This window comes from Onychostoma macrolepis, chromosome 20 (genome assembly GCF_012432095.1).
Source record: "Onychostoma macrolepis isolate SWU-2019 chromosome 20, ASM1243209v1, whole genome shotgun sequence".
Lineage (NCBI taxonomy): Eukaryota > Metazoa > Chordata > Actinopteri > Cypriniformes > Cyprinidae > Onychostoma > Onychostoma macrolepis.
Genome location: NC_081174.1, coordinates 31,881,830 through 31,907,801, shown reverse-complemented (window position 1 = coordinate 31,907,801; position 25,972 = coordinate 31,881,830). Strand labels below are relative to the sequence as shown.

Here is a 25,972-nt window from a genome sequence, read left to right as displayed (position 1 = left end):
ATGCCATGCAATAAAACCATAAAACTAATCTGGAGAAGAGATCTCCAAAGAGAACAAACAACACCACCCTGACCAAACTTATCTCCTTGATCATTTACCACCCCTTCTCCCCTGCCCTCTCTGCCTCTCCTCCTCTCTCTTCTTCCCCAAAAGCAAGGATATCCACATGCCCTATGTGTTAGACTGTATCTTGTGAATATACTGTTTTTCCCCTTCATGTTTGGTATCATTTTAAAGGTCTCTGTGTGATTGGTAAATTGGTCTAAATTTTACAGGAGTCACCTATATTATGAAGTGAATTCTGTACTTCTGTTGTGGGCGGTCTCCTTTCAAAATCTGATAAACATTGCTCTACACCAGGAGCCCGTTTCAGAAAGGAGGTTAAGTGAAAACTCTGAGTATGTTATCCCTGAAATGAGGGAATCTCTGGGTTTTCTGTTTCAAAATGGGAGGTTTGTCAAACCCGAGAAAGCAGGGTAAGTCAACGTGGTAACTTACTCTGTGAACCTAACCTGGTCGGAGCAGGTTTTCTTGATAAACCCAAGTTTCTTTCCGTCTCCTCCCCTTTTTATAGTGTTAGGGAAGTTTAAATACCTTATTCATTCATTCACGCTGCAAAATTGCTTTTCTTACTGAGTATTTTTGTCTTATTTCAAGTACAAATATCTAAAAATTCTTTATATGGATTCTATATATGAAAAATGGTCTATATTTAGTCTTGTTTCCTGGGGGATTTTCCTTTTAAGTGCATATTACATAAAACAAGTAAAATTGTCCGCCATAGGGTAAGAAAAATAATCTTAATGCAAACGGAAAGAATATTTTTAATTGCTTACCCCATTGGAAGATAATTTGCAAAATAAGAAAAATGCACTTTAAAACATCGGACATGCAGAACACATTATAAGTCCGCTGTATGCAGATTTTAAGGAAAGTGTGCATCCCTCTCACACTCATTCTGAGAATTTTTTCCTGGGTACAAATCCGTCAAAGAGGAGTTTCACAGGACTGTATGTCAGTGGTGTAAAAACCGGTTTAAATTAGGCTAATCTGATAAATGACGTTCACTTAACATCTTTCTGTGACGTCTGGAAGTAACTCAATAATCAGAATTTCCAGTGTGGTTGGATGCATTGATGACAAGCATATCTCCACCATCTCACCTTCTGAAAATGAAACTGATTACTGTATGGAATGGAAGGATGCCAGATGGAGGGGTAGTACGAGCCGTAACCATCACCACAGCTGTTAAATGATTTCAGAAATCATTTTTCTAGTAGATTAATTTGTAGTGGTATTTCCGCAAATTTGCGTTCAGGACAGATCATACCAAAGCACCAATGGATGAACACCATGAAGGAGACTTTGGATTTCTGACTGTCACTGGCTTAACACGGTTTAGCTCTCGTGGTTATAGGAAAAATAGGGTTTCACTTTATTTCGATGGTCCCTTTAACACATTCTATTGACTAGAAGTAATGTTGCACCTACATTTCTACTAACTCTCATTAGAGTGGTAGTAGTGTATTAGTTGACTGGTAGGGTTAGGGTTAGATTAAGTTGGCACGTTCTTGCAAAGTTACTTATAGTCAATAGAATATCTGTTGGGAGACCAACACAATAAGGAGTTAGTAGATATGAAGCAGACAGTCTACTAATACTCTTATGAGAGTTTGCTGACATGTAGTTGCAACATTACTTAGTGTCAACAGAATGTTCAAAAGGGACCATCAAAATAAAGTGTTACCAAAAATAGTATATAGGAAAGTATGCAGGCGCAGTTATAACCACTCTGCACCCTCTGAATAAGTTCAGAACTGACGAGTTTGTGTCCGTGGATTCACTATCGGTCAAGTGTAATTCCTGTGCGATACCTGGTCCCTAATGAACGAAGAATTTAAAGTATGGGATTTCCAGAATAATCAAATATCTAAATTAATATACAATCGATGTCTGTGATCAGTTTTAATTATAAATATTGTCTAAATTTAATGATCACTTGGAATTGAAGTCAGATTGAACACGGAGCTAGACTAAAATGACAGAAGTACAGAGTTAACTTAAGTTTTCAATATTTCTCATAATACAAGGGGCTACTGTGAAATTCAGACCAATTTACCCATCACACAGAGACCTTTAAAATGATACCAACCATGAAAGGGGAAAAACAACATTCACAAGATATAACACTTGTGGCATATGGATATTCTTGCTTTTGGGGAAGAAGAGCGAGGAGGAGAGTCAGAGGCAGGGGTCGTAAAGAGCAAGGAGAGAAGTTTGGTCAGGGTGGTGTTGTTTGCCTTCTTTGGAGATCGGTTTTATTGGTCATGATCAATGTTCCCTCGAAATTTTTCTTCTTGCTGAGCAAAACTTTTCTTTATTGGGCGGAGATTTCAGACACCTGAGCAAAAATACTCTTTATACCAGACCTGTACAGCGCACACAAAAACGTGTGTAAATTTTAACTTTAATTTGCCATTTATATTTGATTTGACCCTTGATGTAACTAAATGTACATTTTAGGTTACCTGAGAAAACATTTTTACAGTATAATACAATGTCGTTCAAAAGTTTGGAATCAGTAAAGTTCTTTAATATGCTTTAAAGTGTTATTTATTCCTGTGAAGTAAAGCTGTAACTTCTGCGCGGAAGTGCACGGCTTAGAGGGAACATTGGTCATGACTGACCATCACTGCACACCAGCCAGGAAGCAGGAATGGTGTTAACACTGGCCAGAGAAATCCGTATAGCACTCGGTCATAGCCTTTAATTTCATAAGGCATTTTGACGATTTGAGTGGTGGGTCCTAGGTCTGCCATTGGAGCTTAACAAGCAGTTGGCCAAATTAAGTTTTGTAGATGCTCAGCTTTAGCAAGATGTCACTTTGTTGGTGAGAATGGGAGACCTTACTAAAGCAAACGGAGCACCAGTTTAGTAGAGGGTCCCTTTAAACCAGACTATAAACAGTGTTTGAGACTCAGCTAACAAAAGCCAGAGAAACAAGAATCTTGAAGTTACATGCAGTTTATTAAAATCACTGAATTCACATGACCAGAGTAACTTCTCCACTAGAAACCACCGTCTGTCCACTCGAGATGGTCTTGGCATGAGTGTCTCTCCCTGCAGGAGAAGTTGGTAAAAGCGTGAGGGGCATTTCAAAAACACTCGTTTCATCAAGTTAAGTTACAGCAAGTACTCACTCTTCCTGGTGCAGCTTTGCTCACAGGAGCCAGAAGAGGGATGACACACCTCTGTACTGCAGTGGATGAAGATCTGAGAGGGGAAAAGAGTTAAGCCATAGAATCCATTTAAGAATTAAGTGTAATATTAAGGGTTCAGGAAGAGCTAGAGAGCATACGGTTTCCTGCAGAGGAGCTGGATCTACAAATGTGAACATCTTCACAACAAAGCGCTTGTAGTGGGTTGGGAACTGAAGACCAGATGAGCCAGTCACTGGAACCAGTGTGGTCAGATAACGGTCATCCTGGTAAGGGCATCTGAAAGGGAAAGAGGTTAGAAAGTGTCTCCCAGCAGACTAACTGGATAAAGATTGGCATTACACTCACCCATCGATCAGAAGGTCCCACTGGGGGAGACTGAGTGGACTGGGGGTTGAAGTCGCCCAACAATGTCCCAGTATCAGGAAAATGTTGGGGTCAGTCCTCTCCATAATGCGCACCTCAACATACACAGGCTCGCAGGACTTTTGTGACAGGATAATCAGCATCACTGTAGTAGGACGTGTAGGCCTCATCCCCTGAGGAACACTGGGGTTTAAGCGGACTCAAGTTTGAAAGGCTTTAGGAAGACACAGGACAAGACCTTACCTTCAGCACAGCCTTTGGTGACACATTGGCCATTGGCCAGTCTGAGCTCCACCCTGAGAGGTCCAGGAGCAGCTACTGGTGGAGGTGGAGGAACAGAGTTGACCTCCACAACCAGAGCTTCAACAGAAGTTCCAGAGTACCTACACTGGAAGAGAAGCCTGGACAACAGACGGTGAGCTTGTAGCATTTATCAGAGATTAAAATTCACTCCAAGTCATAGATCACTTACTCAAAGTGACTGTCCCTTGTGATGGCACCGAACGGTCCAATCCCTACTTCATATGAGGAGGTCATGCTGTTCTCATACACCACATATCCACTATCCTCCTGTGAATAGGAACAGTGTTAGCATCCAGTCCATCATAAGCAAAGCAGAATAACACCAGAAGCAGCTGCTCACCATCATGCTCGTGCCACATGCGGTCACAGGAACTGGTATATAGCAAAAGAAGGTGTGGACTCCACAGGACCGCAAGGTGGGTCGTTTCCACCCAGTAGACGAACCGAATCCAGACTCAGTCGAGGCAGAGTAACGTCTCTAGACACCACTACCACAAACTGACCATCTCTAATACACTGGACAGTCACTGGAACAAGGGTACAAGAGAAGGTTAATTCTGAGAATCTGTTTAACATCAACCGAATAAGACCGAGAACACTTACCTGCTCTCCCATAGTAACACTGCTGTCCATTAAAGCAGCAGTTCATTGCGTCACACTCAGCACCACTGATCCCAGGTTGTCCGCATTGGATTTGCTCATAATCAGCTACAACACATTTATCAAGGGGCTCTGCCTGCGCCACTGGCTTCTGAAGCTGAAACTGCGGAGGAAACCGCTGGTCAGTTTGCTGTTGAACTGGCGTTTGCTGTTGAACTAGCTTCTGAAACCGCTGGTCAGTTTGCTGTTGAACTGGCTTCTGAAACCACTGGTCAGTCTGCTGTTGAACTGGCTTCTGAAACCACTGGTCAGTCTGCTGTTGAACTGGCTTCTGAAACCGCTGGTCAGTCTGCTGTTGAACTGGCTTCTGAAACCGCTGGTCAGTCTGCTGTTGAACTGGCATTAGCTGTTGAACTGGCTTCTGAAACCGCTGGTCAGTTTGCTGTTGAACTGGCGTTTGCTGTTGAACTAGCTTCTGAAACCACTGGTCAGTCTGCTGTTGAACTGGCTTCTGAAACCACTGGTCAGTCTGCTGTTGAACTGGCTTCTGAAACCACTGGTCAGTCTGCTGTTGAACTGGCATTTGCTGTTGAACTGGCTTCTGAAACCGCTGGTCAGTCTGCTGTTGAACTGGCATTTGCTGTTGAACTAGCTTCTGAAACCGCTGGTCAGTTTGCTGTTGAACTGGCGTTTGCTGTTGAACTAGCTTCTGAAACCGCTGGTCAGTCTGCTGTTGAACTGGCTTCTGAAACCACTGGTCAGTTTGCTGTTGAACTGGCTTCTGAAGCCACTGGTCAGTTTGCTGTTGAACTGGCATTTGCTGTTGAACTAGCTTCTGAAACCGCTGGTCAGTTTGCTGTTGAACTGGCTTCTGAAGCCGCTGGTCAGTCTGCTGTTGAACTGGCTTCTGAAGCCGCTGGTCAGTCTGCTGTTGAACTGGCTTCTGAAGCCGCTGGTCAGTCTGCTGTTGAACTGGCTTCTGAAGCCGCTGGTCAGTCTGCTGTTGAACTGGCGTTGCTGTTGAACTAGCTTCTGAAACCGCTGGTCAGTTTGCTGTTGAACTGGCATTTGCTGTTGAACTAGCTTCTGAAACCGCTGGCCAGTCTGCTGTTGAACGGGCGTTTGCTGTTGAACTAGCTTCTGAAACCGCTGGTCAGTTTGCTGTTGAACTGGCGTTTGCTGATGAACTAGCTTCTGAAACCGCTGGTCAGTCTGCTGTTGAACTGGCTTCTGAAGCCGCTGGTCAGTCTGCTGTTGAACTGGCTTCTGAAGCCGCTGGTCAGTCTGCTGTTGAACTGGCATTTGCTGTTGAACTAGCTTCTGAAACCGCTGGTCAGTTTGCTGTTGAACTGGCATTTGCTGTTGAACTAGCTTCTGAAACCACTGGCCAGTCTGCTGTTGAACTGGCGTTTGCTGATGAACTAGCTTCTGAAACCGCTGGTCAGTTTGCTGTTGAACTGGCGTTTGCTGATGAACTAGCTTCTGAAACCACTGGTCAGTCTGCTGTTGAACTGGCTTCTGAAACCACTGGTCAGTTTGCTGTTGAACTGGCTTCGAAGCCGCTGGTCAGTCTGCTGTTGAACTGGCATTTGCTGTTGAACTGGCTTCTGAAACCGCTGGTCAGTCTGCTGTTGAACTGGCTTCTGAAACCACTGGTCAGTCTGCTGTTGAACTGGCTTCTGAAACCACTGGTCAGTTTGCTGTTGAACTGGCGTTTGCTGTTGAACTAGCTTCTGAAACCGCTGGTCAGTCTGCTGGAACATCAGAGCTTGAGTGTTCTGGGGCAGATCATTCCGCTGAGGAACAGCATGACACAAAGCACAAACTGCCAAAATCTGACCCAAACCCCAACTTCCAGCCATTGTTCAATAGCTAGTCACAAAGTGGAGAGACTGTCCTTTGGTCTTTTTGTACTCTACAGATTTCAGCTAATTAATGATAGCTCCTCCCTCTTCATTAACTGTAATGATTCGCCAGACTTGCACAAGTGGGAGTTTATATATCATTGGTTCTCAAAGTTCAAGTTTTCGTTCTTATTTTGAACATGGATATAGATACAAACTTAAGCTGAATTCAGGAAATCTTACTAACTTTACCATTTCTGTCATATAATTATTTATGGAAGAACTAGTATGGTAGCATGCACTCGATTCAGCCTTGGTCTTATCCTTTGTACTACACTGGTTGAATACAATTGGTACTTTAACAGTGGGGAATGAAACTGGGGGAATGAAATACACTATACAATTAAAAGAACTTGACTTCACTTTCAAAAGCACTGAACTTTTGAAACTTTGGAGCTAAACTCTGCAGGACTCTGGCCCACCAGGAACCAGTTTGGTGACCCCTGATCTAGGATTTGGCTTTGTTTGCGTGTGCAGACCGATCGTTGTGTATGACATCGATTCCTTATGTTTTCGAAACTCTCTCGTGGTACTTTTAATCCAAGCAATATAGAAATCCTGCCCAGGACACGTCTGGGAAAAATGGTTGGAAACAAATGCAACAGGTAAATTCTTCAACTGAAACATTCTGTGCACCAGCTTTGATTGCTTTTGGGGGGGGGGGGGTCTTTGTCCTAGCTTTTTAAAACCAGTTTGGAAATTCTTGAATTAAAAGTAAACAGTTGTTACTGTAATAAAAATTTACATTCAGTAGTGCAAATAAGGCCGATGTGAGGTAGGAGAGAAGAGTTAATAATATATGAGGAAGTGGATCAACGGGGGTTAGGGTTCAGTAAAGAGACAGCTCTGGGGAAGAAACTGTTCTTTAATCTGCTGGTCCTGGTCCGGAGGCACCTGAAACGTGCCAGGAGAGAAAACAGTCTGTGGGCTGGGTGAGAGGATTCCTTAAGGATGCTGTGAGCTCAATGCAGACAGCGTTTCCTCTGGATGTGTTCGATGGCAGGTAGTGGAGTCCCTGTGATGCGCTGGGCAGTTTTCACCACCCGCTGCAGTGCCTTGCGCTCCGCAACAGAGCAGCTCCCATACCATACTGTGACACAGTTGGTCAGGATGCTTTCTATTGCGCAGCGATAGAAGTTCACCAGGATAGCTGAGGAGAGCTGATTCTTCCTCAGTGTCCTCAGAAAGAAGAGGCGCTGGTGAGCCTTCTTGACCAGGCTGGAGGTGTTGGTTTTCCACGACATGTCCGCCGAGATGTGGATCCCCAGGAACTTGAAACTGGAGACACGCTCAACAGCCATTCCATTGATGTGGATGGTGTCGTGTGTGCCTCTTGACTCCATCCTGAAGTCCACGATGAGCTCCTTCGTTTTGGTGGTGTTGAGGAGCAGGTTATTTTCACTGCACCATGTGGCCAGGTGCTGGATCTCCTCCCTATAGGCAGTCTCATCGTTGTTACTGATGAGGCCAATCACCGTGGTGTCGTCTGCAAACTTGACGATGGAATTAGATCCATACACAGGCTTGCAGTCGGAGGTGAAGAGGGAGTAGAGAAACGGGCTTAGCACACAGCCCTGTGGTACACCAGTGTTAAGTGTGATGGATGTGGAGCAGGTGAATCCTGATCGAACATTCTGGGGTCTGTTGGTCAGGAAGTCCAAAATCCAGTTGCACATTGAGGTATTGATGCCCAGGTCTCCAAGTTTGGCTATTAACTTGGTTGGGATGACAGTGTTGAATGCTGAGCTGAAGTCAACAAACAGCATACGTGCATAAGTGTTCTTATTGTCCAGGTGAGTGAGCACAGAGTGCAGTGCTATGGAAACTGCATCCTCTGTGCTCCTATTGCTACGGTAGGCAAACTGGTGTGAGTCCAATGTGGATGGTAGAGAGTCTTTTAGGTGTTCCAGGACCAGCCGCTCAAAGCACTTCATGACGATGGGTGTGAGTGCTACAGGGCGGTAGTCATTAGGGCACCTCGGACTAGAGTGTTTTGGCACTGGCACAATGGAAGTGCATTTAAAGCATGTTGGTATGGCTGCTTGGGCAAGAGACAGATTGAAAATGTCTGTAAAAAACCCCAGCGAGCTGCTCCGCACATGCCCTGAGAACACGACCAGGGATGTTGTCTGGTCCAGCAGCCTTGTGCGCGCTGATCCGGCTCAGTTCCTTGCAGACATCTGTGGAGGAGAGTATGATTGGTGGGTGGTCAGCTGAGGATTGAGCTTGGTGGCAGTTTCTCTGTTGTCTCTTTCAAAGCGAGCATAAAAGTAATTTAGCTCGTTCAGGAAGTTGACATCAGTGGCTGCGGGGGTGGAGTGGGTGGGTTTGTAGTTACTGATGGCCTGAATGCCCTGCCACATGCGTCGAGGGTCAGAGTTGGAAAAGTGTCCCTCTATCTTTAGCTTGTAGCAGTGCTTGGCCTTTTGATGCCCCTCTTCAGGTTTGCTCTGGATGTGCTGTAGGCTTGTGCATCTCCTGATCTGAAGGCAGTGTTGCGTGACTTCAACAGGAGTCGCACTTCCTTGTTCATCCAAGGCTTCTGATTTGGATATGTGGTGATCTGTTTCTGGGTTGTAACACTGTCAATGGTGATATTGATATGATCCAATACAGAGGAGGTGTAAGAGTCAATGTCTGTGTGAGCGCCACTGGTGGCTTGAGAAGCAAACATACTCCAGTCTGTGTGTAGAAACCTTTCCTGAGTGTGGAATCTGCCCCGCAGGCCACACCTTGATGGTCTTCACTGATGGCTTCACACGGTTGATGAGGGGTGCATATTTGGGGTGAGGAACAAAGAAAGGTGATCTGACTGTCCCAGGTGGGGAGGGGTGTCGCAACGTAAGCTCCAGCCATGTTTGTGTAAACATGGTCTAAAGTTTTGTTTCCTCTGGTGTGACAGGAAACATGCTGGTGAAACTTGGGTAGCACTGACTTTAAGTTTGAGTGATTAAAGTCACCTGCAACAATAAAAGCCGCTTCCGGGTGATCAGTCTGTTGTTTACTGATGGCTGCGTGAAGTTCTTTCATAGCAAGCTTGGCATCAGCATCCGGGGGAATATAGGCTGCAGTTATAATGGTGGAAGTGAACTCCCGCGGTAGATAAAACGGTCTACATTTAACCATGAGAAACTCAAGGTTAGCTGAACAATGACTCCCAACAATAGCAGAGTTTGTGCACCAAGCTTGGGGTGGTTTGTCAAACCCGAGAAAGCAGGGTAAGTCAACGTGGTAACTTACTCTGTGAACCTAACCTGGTCGGGAGCAGGTTGTCTTCGGTAAACCCGAAGTTTCTTTCCGTCTCCTCCCCCTTTTTATAGTGTTAGGGAAGTTTAAATACCTTATTCATTCATTCACGCTGCAAAATTGCTTTTCTTACTGAGTATTTTTGTCTTATTTCAAGTACAAATATCTAAAAATTCTTTATATGGATTCTATATATGAAAAATGGTCTATATTTAGTCTTGTTTCCTGGGGGATTTTCCTTTTAAGTGCATATTACATAAAACAAGTAAAATTGTCCGCCATAGGGTAAGAAAAATAATCTTAATGCAAACGGAAAGAAGAATATTTTTAATTGCTTACCCCATTGGAAGATAATTTGCAAAATAAGAAAAATGCACTTTAAAACATCGGACATGCAGAACACATTATAAGTCCGCTGTATGCAGATTTTAAGGAAAGTGTGCATCCCTCTCACACTCATTCTGAGAATTTTTTCCTGGGTACAAATCCGTCAAAGAGGAGTTTCACAGGACTGTATGTCAGTGGTGTAAAAACCGGTTTAAATTAGGCTAATCTGATAAATGACGTTCACTTAACATCTTTCTGTGACGTCTGGAAGTAACCCAATAATCAGAATTTCCAGTGTGGTTGGATGCATTGATGACAAGCATATCTCCACCATCTCACCTTCTAAAATGAAACTGATTACTGTATGGAATGGAAGGATGCCAGATGGAGGGGTAGTACGAGCCGTAACCATCACCACAGCTGTTAAATAAAGAAATTATTCAAAATTTTTGGTCATCTTTATTTCCTAATACAAAAGCAAAAGTTATTCTTTTACTTTTGGATTTTAGAAATCTTCAATACTTGACCGTCTCCTCTTCATCTGTCAGTGGCGCTGTTGCAGGTTCTCCCTCTGCCTTCTTGCTGTCGACAAGTCAGTAGTTCATTTTATTAATTAAGAAATGTAACAGGTTGGATTAGAGAATATTTAATTATGTGAAAAGAGTGTTAGACTATGTGAAAAAGCTGCAGCGCATCGAAATAGACATTGAATGATATTTAATGTCAAATGTTTGTAAGGTAATTTAGCCCACATCCATGAACCTTTCATGCTTAAAACTTTACCGTGATTGAATTGTGTTTTATACTTCATTTTACAACTGCTGCCACATTCTTGTTTCTTTTTCTGTTGTGTTCCTTTTTTTTTTTTTGTGGCCATGGGATGCCATTAAAATGAATATTAGTTCAATAATTTACAGTTTTCACCTCTGATATTATAACAGTTATTAAATTATTGACAGTTATTAAGAATTAAAGTTACGCATTGACGGAAGTACGCGCTGACATCTTTTGGCGGGAGCTGTTGCCATGGTGAATCGTAATTTCGACGCTCCACTGATCATGACTTTTCATAGTCGTGGTGCACGCGCTAACTCAGAGTCAACCTACTTAGAGTTGAGTAAACTATCTCAGTTCAGCTGTTCTGTGGCGAAAACTCAGAGTTTCCCATCTCAGAGTAAGTCAACGCTGAGTTCAAGTTTAAACTCAGAGTTGGTTGAACCTCCTTATTGAAACGGGCCCCTGGACTGAAGCTCAAAGTTACTGCAGAGAACATCACAGAGACCTCGTCAGTATCAGGAATGAGACTGAAAATTTCAAAGTTCAGTCGTTATTACAATATCCTTCCTCTGTTTGGATCGGTCTGTACAGAACCAGAACTTGGTCAGATCAGAGCAACTCTTCATTCACTAACTGGAGGACAGGACGGCCAGATAATGTTGCAGGATCCTGTACTGCGTCTCATTTAGAGTCTCTGGGAAATGGACTGATGAATACGGCTTTTCTACATTTCCTTTTATTTGCTACAGTGGTATGTATATTTCTCAACCTGGACTGTAATCCATTAAATTACATTAACTGAAATGGTACAAGTTGTCTTGTTCTTTTCTACAGCTGCGAGTAGATGTCTTGTTGTTATCAAACTAAAATTTCTAAAAGCTACAATTTTACACTTTTCCCCACAGTTTCATCTTTGACATCATCCCGTGAGTATCACTTTGTGAACGAGTCTAAGACCTGGACTGAAGCTCAGAGATACTGCAGACAGAATTACACTGATCTGGCCACCATTGATAACATGGAGGAAATGAACAGGCTGATTAACACAGTTGATGGGAGTTACAGCGGCTCAGCCTGGACTGGACTGGACTGTATGATGATGTGCTGAAGAACATCTGGAGATGGTCACTGGAAGACAATGATTTCTATCAGGAAGGACAGAGATTTCAGAAACTGGCATCATGAGCCAGACAACAGTGGTGGAAAGGAACTTTGTGTTTACATGGATTATAATGGGAAATGGCTTGATAGGCCATGTGACAATTAGTACCAAGGGCGTAGGTTTGTTTCTGACATTGGTGGGGACATAAACCCAACACAAACAGTTGAACATCATTAATTTAAAGTTAAAGACGACTCAGGACGCATGTTCCAAATCTTGCTGCACCACAGAGTGCCACTTACGTAGTTTACCATAAAATCCACATTATATTTGTCCCAAATTATTGTTAATGTTCATAATGACTTTATCCCAGGCTGGAAGATTGTGTATCTTTCCGCACAACGTTTGTCTTTCTGTCTGTATCTAATAAGAGCCATAGGTCGCGCTTTCTCTTTCCATTTGCTCTGTTTTGTCAAACAGCGTACTTCAAACTCATCGATGCAGCTTTGTTAATTCCAGAAGTGGGCTTTTATATCTACTGTTTTAGACTGCGGTCTTGAATTGGGTGCAATCCTGTGAGTTGTTTTAAATGCTGCGCTGCTCTCCTCGTCCGGCACCTTTCAGATGCGTCTGAAATTACAAAAACATATAGTCAAAATTATTGCCAGGGACAGTTTGGTAGTCGCTGGATATTGGTAGGGACACCTCCTTGCGTCCCCCTAATTCTACGCCCCTGGAGCACGGGAACCAAAAACCAAAAGGTCTTTTATGTTTTACAACTGATTTGAAGATTTCTTTGTCTTTGTTATCTGGGTATATAAGGTAAGTGACAAAACACGTGTCTGGTGACCCCTGTTCTAGGGTCTGGTATGCATCTTTTACTCTTAGATTAATCTTTGAGAATTTGATGTTTTGTATTGATATGACTTGACATCTTTGAATTGGCTATGCAATTGGCATAATTAATACATATTTACCTGACTGATAATAAAATGTTATTTTTGACTTATATTCTGAATGATCTCTTCAGAAATCATTTTTCCAGTAGATTAATTTGTAGTGGTATTTCCGCAAATTTGCGTTCAGGACAGATCATACCAAAGCACCAATGGATGAACACCATGAAGGAGACTTTGGATTTCTGACTGTCACTGGCTTAACACGGTTTAGCTCTCGTGGTTATAGGAAAAATAGGGTTTCACTTTATTTCGATGGTCCCTTTAACACATTCTATTGACTAGAAGTAATGTTGCACCTACATTTCTACTAACTCTCATTAGAGTGGTAGTAGTGTATTAGTTGACTGGTAGGGTTAGGGTTAGATTAAGTTGGCACGTTCTTGCAAAGTTACTTATAGTCAATAGAATATCTGTTGGGAGACCAACACAATAAGGAGTTAGTAGATATGAAGCAGACAGTCTACTAATACTCTTATGAGAGTTTGCTGACATGTAGTTGCAACATTACTTAGTGTCAACAGAATGTTCAAAAGGGACCATCAAAATAAAGTGTTACCAAAAATAGTATATAGGAAAGTATGCAGGCGCAGTTATAACCACTCTGCACCCTCTGAATAAGTTCAGAACTGACGAGTTTGTGTCCGTGGATTCACTATCGGTCAAGTGTAATTCCTGTGCGATACCTGGTCCCTAATGAACGAAGAATTTAAAGTATGGGATTTCCAGAATAATCAAATATCTAAATTAATATACAATCGATGTCTGTGATCAGTTTTAATTATAAATATTGTCTAAATTTAATGATCACTTGGAATTGAAGTCAGATTGAACACGGAGCTAGACTAAAATGACAGAAGTACAGAGTTAACTTAAGTTTTCAATATTTCTCATAATACAAGGGGCTACTGTGAAATTCAGACCAATTTACCCATCACACAGAGACCTTTAAAATGATACCAACCATGAAAGGGGAAAAACAACATTCACAAGATATAACACTTGTGGCATATGGATATTCTTGCTTTTGGGGAAGAAGAGCGAGGAGGAGAGTCAGAGGCAGGGGTCGTAAAGAGCAAGGAGAGAAGTTTGGTCAGGGTGGTGTTGTTTGCCTTCTTTGGAGATCGGTTTTATTGGTCATGATCAATGTTCCCTCGAAATTTTTCTTCTTGCTGAGCAAAACTTTTCTTTATTGGGCGGAGATTTCAGACACCTGAGCAAAAATACTCTTTATACCAGACCTGTACAGCGCACACAAAAACGTGTGTAAATTTTAACTTTAATTTGCCATTTATATTTGATTTGACCCTTGATGTAACTAAATGTACATTTTAGGTTACCTGAGAAAACATTTTTACAGTATAATACAATGTCGTTCAAAAGTTTGGAATCAGTAAAGTTCTTTAATATGCTTTAAAGTGTTATTTATTCCTGTGAAGTAAAGCTGTAACTTCTGCGGAAGTGCACGGCTTAGAGGAACATTGGTCATGACTGACCATCACTGCACACCAGCCAGGAAGCAGGAATGGTGTTAACACTGGCCAGAGAAATCCGTATAGCACTCGGTCATAGCCTTTAATTTCATAAGGCATTTTGACGATTTGAGTGGTGGGTCCTAGGTCTGCCATTGGAGCTTAACAAGCAGTTGGCCAAATTAAGTTTTGTAGATGCTCAGCTTTAGCAAGATGTCACTTTGTTGGTGAGAATGGGAGACCTTACTAAAGCAAACGGAGCACCAGTTTAGTAGAGGGTCCCTTTAAACCAGACTATAAACAGTGTTTGAGACTCAGCTAACAAAAGCCAGAGAAACAAGAATCTTGAAGTTACATGCAGTTTATTAAAATCACTGAATTCACATGACCAGAGTAACTTCTCCACTAGAAACCACCGTCTGTCCACTCGAGATGGTCTTGGCATGAGTGTCTCTCCCTGCAGGAGAAGTTGGTAAAAGCGTGAGGGGCATTTCAAAAACACTCGTTTCATCAAGTTAAGTTACAGCAAGTACTCACTCTTCCTGGTGCAGCTTTGCTCACAGGAGCCAGAAGAGGGATGACACACCTCTGTACTGCAGTGGATGAAGATCTGAGAGGGGAAAAGAGTTAAGCCATAGAATCCATTTAAGAATTAAGTGTAATATTAAGGGTTCAGGAAGAGCTAGAGAGCATACGGTTTCCTGCAGAGGAGCTGGATCTACAAATGTGAACATCTTCACAACAAAGCGCTTGTAGTGGGTTGGGAACTGAAGACCAGATGAGCCAGTCACTGGAACCAGTGTGGTCAGATAACGGTCATCCTGGTAAGGGCATCTGAAAGGGAAAGAGGTTAGAAAGTGTCTCCCAGCAGACTAACTGGATAAAGATTGGCATTACACTCACCCATCGATCAGAAGGTCCCACTGGGGGAGACTGAGTGGACTGGGGGTTGAAGTCGCCCAACAATGTCCCAGTATCAGGAAAATGTTGGGGTCAGTCCTCTCCATAATGCGCACCTCAACATACACAGGCTCGCAGGACTTTTGTGACAGGATAATCAGCATCACTGTAGTAGGACGTGTAGGCCTCATCCCCTGAGGAACACTGGGGTTTAAGCGGACTCAAGTTTGAAAGGCTTTAGGAAGACACAGGACAAGACCTTACCTTCAGCACAGCCTTTGGTGACACATTGGCCATTGGCCAGTCTGAGCTCCACCCTGAGAGGTCCAGGAGCAGCTACTGGTGGAGGTGGAGGAACAGAGTTGACCTCCACAACCAGAGCTTCAACAGAAGTTCCAGAGTACCTACACTGGAAGAGAAGCCTGGACAACAGACGGTGAGCTTGTAGCATTTATCAGAGATTAAAATTCACTCCAAGTCATAGATCACTTACTCAAAGTGACTGTCCCTTGTGATGGCACCGAACGGTCCAATCCCTACTTCATATGAGGAGGTCATGCTGTTCTCATACACCACATATCCACTATCCTCCTGTGAATAGGAACAGTGTTAGCATCCAGTCCATCATAAGCAAAGCAGAATAACACCAGAAGCAGCTGCTCACCATCATGCTCGTGCCACATGCGGTCACAGGGAACTGGTATATAGCAAAAGAAGGTGTGGACTCCACAGGACCGCAAGGTGGGTCGTTTCCACCCAGTAGACGAACCGAATCCAGACTCAGTCGAGGCAGAGTAACGTCTCTAGACACCACTACCACAAACTGACCATCTCTAATACACTGGACAGTCACTGGAACAAGGGTACAAGAGAAGGTTAATTCTGAGAATCTGTTTAACATCAACCGAATAAGACCGAGAACACTTACCTGCTCTCCCATAGTAACACTGCTGTCCATTAAAGCAGCAGTTCATTGCGTCACACTCAGCACCACTGATCCCAGGTTGTCCGCATTGGATTTGCTCATAATCAGCTACAACACATTTATCAAGGGGCTCTGCCTGCGCCACTGGCTTCTGAAGCTGAAACTGCGGAGGAAACCGCTGGTCAGTTGCTGTTGAACTGGCTTCTGAAGCCACTGGTCAGTCTGCTGTTGAACTGGCTTCTGAAACCACTGGTCAGTCTGCTGTTGAACTGGCTTCTGAAACCACTGGTCAGTCTGCTGTTGAACTGGCATTTGCTGTTGAACTGGCTTCTGAAACCGCTGGTCAGTTTGCTGTTGAACTGGCGTTTGCTGTTGAACTAGCTTCTGAAACCGCTGGTCAGTCTGCTGTTGAACTGGCTTCGAAACCACTGGTCAGTCTGCTGTTGAACTGGCTTCTGAAACCACTGGTCAGTCTGCTGTTGAACTGGCATTTGCTGTTGAACTGGCTTCTGAAGCCACTGGTCAGTCTGCTGTTGAACTGGCATTTGCTGTTGAACTAGCTTCTGAAACCGCTGGTCAGTTTGCTGTTGAACTGGCGTTTGCTGATGAACTAGCTTCTGAAACCGCTGGTCAGTTTGCTGTTGAACTGGCTTCTGAAACCACTGGTCAGTTTGCGGTTGAACTGGCATTTGCTGATGAACTAGCTTCTGAAACCGCTGGTCAGTTTGCTGTTGAACTGGCTTCTGAAGCCGCTGGTCAGTCTGCTGTTGAACTGGCTTCTGAAGCCGCTGGTCAGTCTGCTGTTGAACTGGCTTCTGAAACCGCTGGTCAGTCTGCTGTTGAACTGGCGTTTGCTGTTGAACTAGCTTCTGAAACCACTGGTCAGTTTGCTCTTGAACTGGCATTTGCTGTTGAACTAGCTTCTGAAACCGCTGGCCAGTCTGCTGTTGAACGGGCGTTTGCTGTTGAACTAGCTTCTGAAACCGCTGGTCAGTTTGCTGTTGAACTGGCGTTTGCCGATGAACTAGCTTCTGAAACCGCTGGTCAGTTTGCTGTTGAACTGGCTTCTGAAGCCGCTGGTCAGTCTGCTGTTGAACTGGCTTCTGAAGCCACTGGTCAGTCTGCTGTTGAACTGGCATTTGCTGTTGAACTAGCTTCTGAAACCGCTGGTCAGTTTGCTGTTGAACTGGCATTTGCTGTTGAACTAGCTTCTGAAACCACTGGCCAGTCTGCTGTTGAACGGGCGTTTGCTGTTGAACTAGCTTCTGAAACCGCTGGTCAGTTTGCTGTTGAACTGGCGTTTGCTGATGAACTAGCTTCTGAAACCGCTGGTCAGTTTGCTGTTGAACTGGCTTCTGAAACCACTGGTCAGTCTGCTGTTGAACTGGCATTTGCTGTTGAACTGGCTTCTGAAACCGCTGGTCAGTCTGCTGTTGAACTGGCTTCTGAAACCACTGGTCAGTCTGCTGTTGAACTGGCTTCTGAAACCACTGGTCAGTTTGCTGTTGAACTGGCGTTTGCTGTTGAACTAGCTTCTGAAACCGCTGGTCAGTCTGCTGGAACATCAGAGCTTGAGTGTTCTGGGGCAGATCATTCCGCTGAGGAACAGCATGACACAAAGCACAAACTGCCAAAATCTGACCCAAACCCCAACTTCCAGCCATTGTTCAATAGCTAGTCACAAAGTGGAGAGACTGTCCTTTGGTCTTTTTGTACTCTACAGATTTCAGCTAATTAATGATAGCTCCTCCCTCTTCATTAACTGTAATGATTCGCCAGACTTGCACAAGTGGGAGTTTATATATCATTGGTTCTCAAAGTTCAAGTTTTCGTTCTTATTTTGAACATGGATATAGATACAAACTTAAGCTGAATTCAGGAAATCTTACTAACTTTACCATTTCTGTCATATAATTATTTATGGAAGAACTAGTATGGTAGCATGCACTCGATTCAGCCTTGGTCTTATCCTTTGTACTACACTGGTTGAATACAATTGGTACTTTAACAGTGGGGAATGAAACTGGGGAATGAAATACACTATACAATTAAAAGAACTTGACTTCACTTTCAAAAGCACTGAACTTTTGAAACTTTGGAGCTAAACTCTGCAGGACTCTGGCCCACCAGGAACCAGTTTGGTGACCCCTGATCTAGGATTTGGCTTTGTTTGCGTGTGCAGACCGATCGTTGTGTATGACATCGATTCCTTATGTTTTCGAAACTCTCTCGTGGTACTTTTAATCCAAGCAATATAGAAATCCTGCCCAGGACACGTCTGGGAAAAATGGTTGGAAACAAATGCAACAGGTAAATTCTTCAACTGAAACATTCTGTGCACCAGCTTTGATTGCTTTTGGGGGTCTTTGTCCTAGCTTTTAAAACCAGTTTGGAAATTCTTGAATTAAAAGTAAACAGTTGTTACTGTAATAAAATTTACATTCAGTAGTGCAAATAAGGCCGATGTGAGGTAGGAGAGAAGAGTTAATAATATATGAGGAAGTGGATCAACGGGGGTTAGGGTTCAGTAAAGAGACAGCTCTGGGGAAGAAACTGTTCTTTAATCTGCTGGTCCTGGTCCGGAGGCACCTGAAACGTGCCAGGAGAGAAAACAGTCTGTGGGCTGGGTGAGAGGATTCCTTAAGGATGCTGTGAGCTCAATGCAGACAGCGTTTCCTCTGGATGTGTTCGATGGCAGGTAGTGGAGTCCCTGTGATGCGCTGGGCAGTTTTCACCACCCGCTGCAGTGCCTTGCGCTCCACAACAGAGCAGCTCCCATACCATACTGTGACACAGTTGGTCAGGATGCTTTCTATTGCGCAGCGATAGAAGTTCACCAGGATAGCTGAGGAGAGCTGATTCTTCCTCAGTGTCCTCAGAAAGAAGAGGCGCTGGTGAGCCTTCTTGACCAGGCTGGAGGTGTTGGTTTTCCACGACATGTCCGCCGAGATGTGGATCCCCAGGAACTTGAAACTGGAGACACGCTCAACAGCCATTCCATTGATGTGGATGGTGTCGTGTGCCTCTTGACTCCATCCTGAAGTCCACGATGAGCTCCTTCGTTTTGGTGGTGTTGAGGAGCAGGTTATTTTCACTGCACCATGTGGCCAGGTGCTGGATCTCCTCCTATAGGCAGTCTCATCGTTGTTACTGATGAGGCCAATCACCGTGGTGTCGTCTGCAAACTTGACGATGGAATTAGATCCATACACAGGCTTGCAGTCGGAGGTGAAGAGGAGTAGAGAAACGGGCTTAGCACACAGCCCTGTGGTACACCAGTGTTAAGTGTGATGGATGTGGAGCAGGTGAATCCTGATCGAACATTCTGGGGTCTGTTGGTCAGGAAGTCCAAAATCCAGTTGCACATTGAGGTATTGATGCCCAGGTCTCCAAGTTTGGCTATTAACTTGGTTGGGATGACAGTGTTGAATGCTGAGCTGAAGTCAACAAACAGCATACGTGCATAAGTGTTCTTATTGTCCAGGTGAGTGAGCACAGAGTGCAGTGCTATGGAAACTGCATCCTCTGTGCTCCTATTGCTACGGTAGGCAAACTGGTGTGAGTCCAATGTGGATGGTAGAGAGTCTTTTAGGTGTTCCAGGACCAGCCGCTCAAAGCACTTCATGACGATGGGTGTGAGTGCTACAGGGCGGTAGTCATTAGGGCACCTCGGACTAGAGTGTTTTGGCACTGGCACAATGGAAGTGCATTTAAAGCATGTTGGTATGGCTGCTTGGGCAAGAGACAGATTGAAAATGTCTGTAAAAACCCCAGCGAGCTGCTCCGCACATGCCCTGAGAACACGACCAGGGATGTTGTCTGGTCCAGCAGCCTTGTGCGCGCTGATCCGGCTCAGTTCCTTGCAGACATCTGTGGAGGAGAGTATGATTGGTGGGTGGTCAGCTGAGGATTGAGCTTGGTGGCAGTTTCTCTGTTGTCTCTTTCAAAGCGAGCATAAAAGTAATTTAGCTCGTTCAGGAAGTTGACATCAGTGGCTGCGGGGGTGGAGTGGGTGGGTTTGTAGTTACTGATGGCCTGAATGCCCTGCCACATGCGTCGAGGGTCAGAGTTGGAAAAGTGTCCCTCTATCTTTAGCTTGTAGCAGTGCTTGGCCTTTTTGATGCCCCTCTTCAGGTTTGCTCTGGATGTGCTGTAGGCTTGTGCATCTCCTGATCTGAAGGCAGTGTTGCGTGACTTCAACAGGAGTCGCACTTCCTTGTTCATCCAAGGCTTCTGATTTGGATATGTGGTGATCTGTTTCTGGGTTGTAACACTGTCAATGGTGATATTGATATGATCCAATACAGAGGAGGTGTAAGAGTCAATGTCTGTGTGAGCGCCACTGGTGGCTTGAGAAGCAAACATACTCCAGTCTGTGTGTAGAAACCTTTCCTGGAGTGTGGAATCTGCCCCCGCAGGCCACACCTTGATGGTCTTCACTGATGGCTTCACACGGTTGATGAGGGGTGCATATTTGGGGGTGAGGAACAAAGAAAGGTGATCTGACTGTCCCAGGTGGGGGAGGGGTGTCGCAACGTAAGCTCCAGCCATGTTTGTGTAAACATGGTCTAAAGTTTTGTTTCCTCTGGTGTGACAGGAAACATGCTGGTGAAACTTGGGTAGCACTGACTTTAAGTTTGAGTGATTAAAGTCACCTGCAACAATAAAAGCCGCTTCGGGTGATCAGTCTGTTGTTTACTGATGGCTGCGTGAAGTTCTTTCATAGCAAGCTTGGCATCAGCATCCGGGGAATATAGGCTGCAGTTATAATGGTGGAAGTGAACTCCGCGGTAGATAAAGCGGTCTACATTTAACCATGAGAAACTCAAGGTTAGCTGAACAATGACTCCCAACAATAGCAGAGTTTGTGCACCAAGCTTGGGGTGGTTTGTCAAACCGAGAAAGCAGGGTAAGTCAACGTGGTAACTTACTCTGTGAACCTAACCTGGTCGGGAGCAGGTTGTCTTCGTAAACCGAAGTTTCTTTCCGTCTCCTCCCCTTTTATAGTGTTAGGAAGTTTAAATACCTTATTCATTCATTCACGCTGCAAAATTGCTTTTCTTACTGAGTATTTTTGTCTTATTTCAAGTACAAATATCTAAAAATTCTTTATATGGATTCTATATATGAAAAATGGTCTATATTTAGTCTTGTTTCCTGGGGGATTTTCCTTTTAAGTGCATATTACATAAAACAAGTAAAATTGTCCGCCATAGGGTAAGAAAAATAATCTTAATGCAAACGGAAAGAAGAATATTTTTAATTGCTTACCCCATTGGAAGATAATTTGCAAAATAAGAAAATGCACTTTAAAACATCGGACATGCAGAACACATTATAAGTCCGCTGTATGCAGATTTTAAGGAAAGTGTGCATCCCTCTCACACTCATTCTGAGAATTTTTTCCTGGGTACAAATCCGTCAAAGAGGAGTTTCACGGGACTGTATGTCAGTGGTGTAAAAACCGGTTTAAATTAGGCTAATCTGATAAATGACGTTCACTTAACATCTTTCTGTGACGTCTGGAAGTAACCCAATAATCAGAATTTCCAGTGTGGTTGGATGCATTGATGACAAGCATATCTCCACCATCTCACCTTCTAAAATGAAACTGATTACTGTATGGAATGGAAGGATGCCAGATGGAGGGGTAGTACGAGCCGTAACCATCACCACAGCTGTTAAATAAAGAAATTATTCAAAATTTTTGGTCATCTTTATTTCCTAATACAAAAGCAAAAGTTATTCTTTTACTTTTGGATTTTAGAAATCTTCAATACTTGACCGTCTCCTCTTCATCTGTCAGTGGCGCTGTTGCAGGTTCTCCCTCTGCCTTCTTGCTGTCGACAAGTCAGTAGTTCATTTTATTAATTAAGAAATGTAACAGGTTGGATTAGAGAATATTTAATTATGTGAAAAGAGTGTTAGACTATGTGGAAAAAGCTGCAGCGCATCGAAATAGACATTGAATGATATTTAATGTCAAATGTTTGTAAGGTAATTTAGCCCACATCCATGAACCTTTCATGCTTAAAACTTTACCGTGATTGAATTGTGTTTTTATACTTCATTTTTACAACTGCTGCCACATTCTTGTTTCTTTTTTCTGTTGTGTTCCTTTTTTTTTTTTGTGGCCATGGGATGCCATTAAAATGAATATTAGTTCAATAATTTACAGTTTTCACCTCTGATATTATAACAGTTATTAAATTATTGACAGTTATTAAGAATTAAAGTTACGCATTGACGGAAGTACGCGCGCTGACATCTTTTTGGCGGGAGCTGTTGCCATGGTGAATCGTAATTTCGACGCTCCACTGATCATGACTTTTCATAGTCGTGGTGCACGCGCTTAACTCAGAGTCAACCTACTTAGAGTTGAGTAAACTATCTCAGTTCAGCTGTTCTGTAAAACTCAGAGTTTCCCATCTCAGAGTAAGTCAACGCTGAGTTCAAGTTTAAACTCAGAGTTGGTTGAACCTCCTTATTGAAACGGGCCCCTGGACTGAAGCTCAAAGTTACTGCAGAGAACATCACAGAGACCTCGTCAGTATCAGGAATGAGACTGAAAATTTCAAAGTTCAGTCGTTATTACAATATCCTTCCTCTGTTTGGATCGGTCTGTACAGAACCAGAACTTGGTCAGATCAGAGCAACTCTTCATTCACTAACTGGAGGACAGGACGGCCAGATAATGTTGCAGGATCCTGTACTGCGTCTCATTTAGAGTCTCTGGGAAATGGACTGATGAATACGGCTTTTCTACATTTCCTTTTATTTGCTACAGTGGTATGTATATTTCTCAACCTGGACTGTAATCCATTAAATTACATTAACTGAAATGGTACAAGTTGTCTTGTTCTTTTCTACAGCTGCGAGTAGATGTCTTGTTGTTATCAAACTAAAATTTCTAAAAGCTACAATTTTACACTTTTCCCCACAGTTTCATCTTTGACATCATCCCGTGAGTATCACTTTGTGAACGAGTCTAAGACCTGGACTGAAGCTCAGAGATACTGCAGACAGAATTACACTGATCTGGCCACCATTGATAACATGGAGGAAATGAACAGGCTGATTAACACAGTTGATGGGAGTTACAGCGGCTCAGCCTGGACTGGACTGGACTGTATGATGATGTGCTGAAGAACATCTGGAGATGGTCACTGGAAGACAATGATTTCTATCAGGAAGGACAGAGAGATTTCAGAAACTGGCATCATGAGCCAGACAACAGTGGTGGAAAGGAACTTTGTGTTTACATGGATTATAATGGGAAATGGCTTGATAGGCCATGTGACAATTAGTACCAAGGGCGTAGGTTTGTTTCTGACATTGGTGGGGACATAAACCCAACACAAACAGTTGAACATCATTAATTTAAAGTTAAAGACGACTCAGGACGCATGTTCCAAATCTTGCTGCACCACAGAGTGCCACTTACGTAGTTTACCATAAAATCCACATTATATTTGTCCCAAATTATTGTTAATGTTCATAATGACTTTATCCCAGGCTGGAAGATTGTGTATCTTTCCGCACAACGTTTGTCTTTCTGTCTGTATCTAATAAGAGCCATAGGTCGCGCTTTCTCTTTCCATTTGCTCTGTTTTGTCAAACAGCGTACTTCAAACTCATCGATGCAGCTTTGTTAATTCCAGAAGTGGGCTTTTATATCTACTGTTTTAGACTGCGGTCTTGAATTGGGTGCAATCCTGTGAGTTGTTTTAAATGCTGCGCTGCTCTCCTCGTCCGGCACCTTTCAGATGCGTCTGAAATTACAAAAACATATAGTCAAAATTATTGCCAGGGACAGTTTGGTAGTCGCTGGATATTGGTAGGGACACCTCCTTGCGTCCCCCTAATTCTACGCCCCTGAGCACGGGAACCAAAAACCAAAAGGTCTTTTATGTTTTACAACTGATTTGAAGATTTCTTTGTCTTTGTTATCTGGGTATATAAGGTAAGTGACAAAACACGTGTCTGGTGACCCCTGTTCTAGGGTCTGGTATGCATCTTTTACTCTTAGATTAATCTTTGAGAATTTGATGTTTTGTATTGATATGACTTGACATCTTTGAATTGGCTATGCAATTGGCATAATTAATACATATTTACCTGACTGATAATAAAATGTTATTTTTGACTTATATTCTGAATGATCTCTTCAGAAATCATTTTTCCAGTAGATTAATTTGTAGTGGTATTTCCGCAAATTTGCGTTCAGGACAGATCATACCAAAGCACCAATGGATGAACACCATGAAGGAGACTTTGGATTTCTGACTGTCACTGGCTTAACACGGTTTAGCTCTCGTGGTTATAGGAAAAATAGGGTTTCACTTTATTTCGATGGTCCCTTTAACACATTCTATTGACTAGAAGTAATGTTGCACCTACATTTCTACTAACTCTCATTAGAGTGGTAGTAGTGTATTAGTTGACTGGTAGGGTTAGGGTTAGATTAAGTTGGCACGTTCTTGCAAAGTTACTTATAGTCAATAGAATATCTGTTGGGAGACCAACACAATAAGGAGTTAGTAGATATGAAGCAGACAGTCTACTAATACTCTTATGAGAGTTTGCTGACATGTAGTTGCAACATTACTTAGTGTCAACAGAATGTTCAAAAGGGACCATCAAAATAAAGTGTTACCAAAAATAGTATATAGGAAAGTATGCAGGCGCAGTTATAACCACTCTGCACCCTCTGAATAAGTTCAGAACTGACGAGTTTGTGTCCGTGGATTCACTATCGGTCAAGTGTAATTCCTGTGCGATACCTGGTCCCTAATGAACGAAGAATTTAAAGTATGGGATTTCCAGAATAATCAAATATCTAAATTAATATACAATCGATGTCTGTGATCAGTTTTTAATTATAAATATTGTCTAAATTTAATGATCACTTGGAATTGAAGTCAGATTGAACACGGAGCTAGACTAAAATGACAGAAGTACAGAGTTAACTTAAGTTTTCAATATTTCTCATAATACAAGGCTACTGTGAAATTCAGACCAATTTACCCATCACACAGAGACCTTTAAAATGATACCAACCATGAAAGGGAAAAACAACATTCACAAGATATAACACTTGTGGCATATGGATATTCTTGCTTTTGGGGAAGAAGAGCGAGGAGGAGAGTCAGAGGCAGGGGTCGTAAAGAGCAAGGAGAGAAGTTTGGTCAGGGTGGTGTTGTTTGCCTTCTTTGGAGATCGGTTTTATTGGTCATGATCAATGTTCCCTCGAAATTTTTCTTCTTGCTGAGCAAAACTTTTCTTTATTGGGCGGAGATTTCAGACACCTGAGCAAAAATACTCTTTATACCAGACCTGTACAGCGCACACAAAAACGTGTGTAAATTTTAACTTTAATTTGCCATTTATATTTGATTTGACCCTTGATGTAACTAAATGTACATTTTAGGTTACCTGAGAAAACATTTTTACAGTATAATACAATGTCGTTCAAAAGTTTGGAATCAGTAAAGTTCTTTAATATGCTTTAAAGTGTTATTTATTCCTGTGAAGTAAAGCTGTAACTTCTGCGCGGAAGTGCACGGCTTAGAGGGAACATTGGTCATGACTGACCATCACTGCACACCAGCCAGGAAGCAGGAATGGTGTTAACACTGGCCAGAGAAATCAGTATAGCACTCGGTCATAGCCTTTAATTTCATAAGGCATTTTGACGATTTGAGTGGTGGGTCCTAGGTCTGCCATTGGAGCTTAACAAGCAGTTGGCCAAATTAAGTTTTGTAGATGCTCAGCTTTAGCAAGATGTCACTTTGTTGGTGAGAATGGGAGACCTTACTAAAGCAAACGGAGCACCAGTTTAGTAGAGGGTCCCTTTAAACCAGACTATAAACAGTG

General features: G+C 43.0%; 2 protein-coding genes and 1 pseudogene across 2 annotated transcripts; all 3 read right to left on the bottom strand.

The window, feature by feature from the left end:
- Positions 1 to 4,232: 4,232 nt before the first annotated feature.
- Positions 4,233 to 6,349, bottom strand: LOC131526636 (antigen LPMC-61-like). The gene is made up of 2 exons (XM_058754983.1): positions 6,228 to 6,349; positions 4,233 to 5,497 (listed from the first exon to the last, which is right to left on the bottom strand). The coding sequence occupies exons 1-2, from the start codon at positions 6,347 to 6,349 to the stop codon at positions 4,396 to 4,398; spliced, it is 1,224 nt and encodes a 407-aa protein (XP_058610966.1). The 3' UTR covers positions 4,233 to 4,395.
- Positions 6,350 to 14,338: 7,989 nt separating this feature from the next.
- On the bottom strand, positions 14,339 to 15,781 carry LOC131527526 (zona pellucida sperm-binding protein 4-like; annotated as a pseudogene).
- LOC131526635 (putative mediator of RNA polymerase II transcription subunit 12) lies at positions 15,661 to 17,786 on the bottom strand. The gene is made up of 4 exons (XM_058754982.1): positions 16,533 to 17,786; positions 16,100 to 16,204; positions 15,836 to 16,023; positions 15,661 to 15,762 (listed from the first exon to the last, which is right to left on the bottom strand). The coding sequence occupies exons 1-4, from the start codon at positions 17,758 to 17,760 to the stop codon at positions 15,661 to 15,663; spliced, it is 1,623 nt and encodes a 540-aa protein (XP_058610965.1). The 5' UTR covers positions 17,761 to 17,786.
- Between the last annotated feature and the right edge of the window lie 8,186 nt (positions 17,787 to 25,972).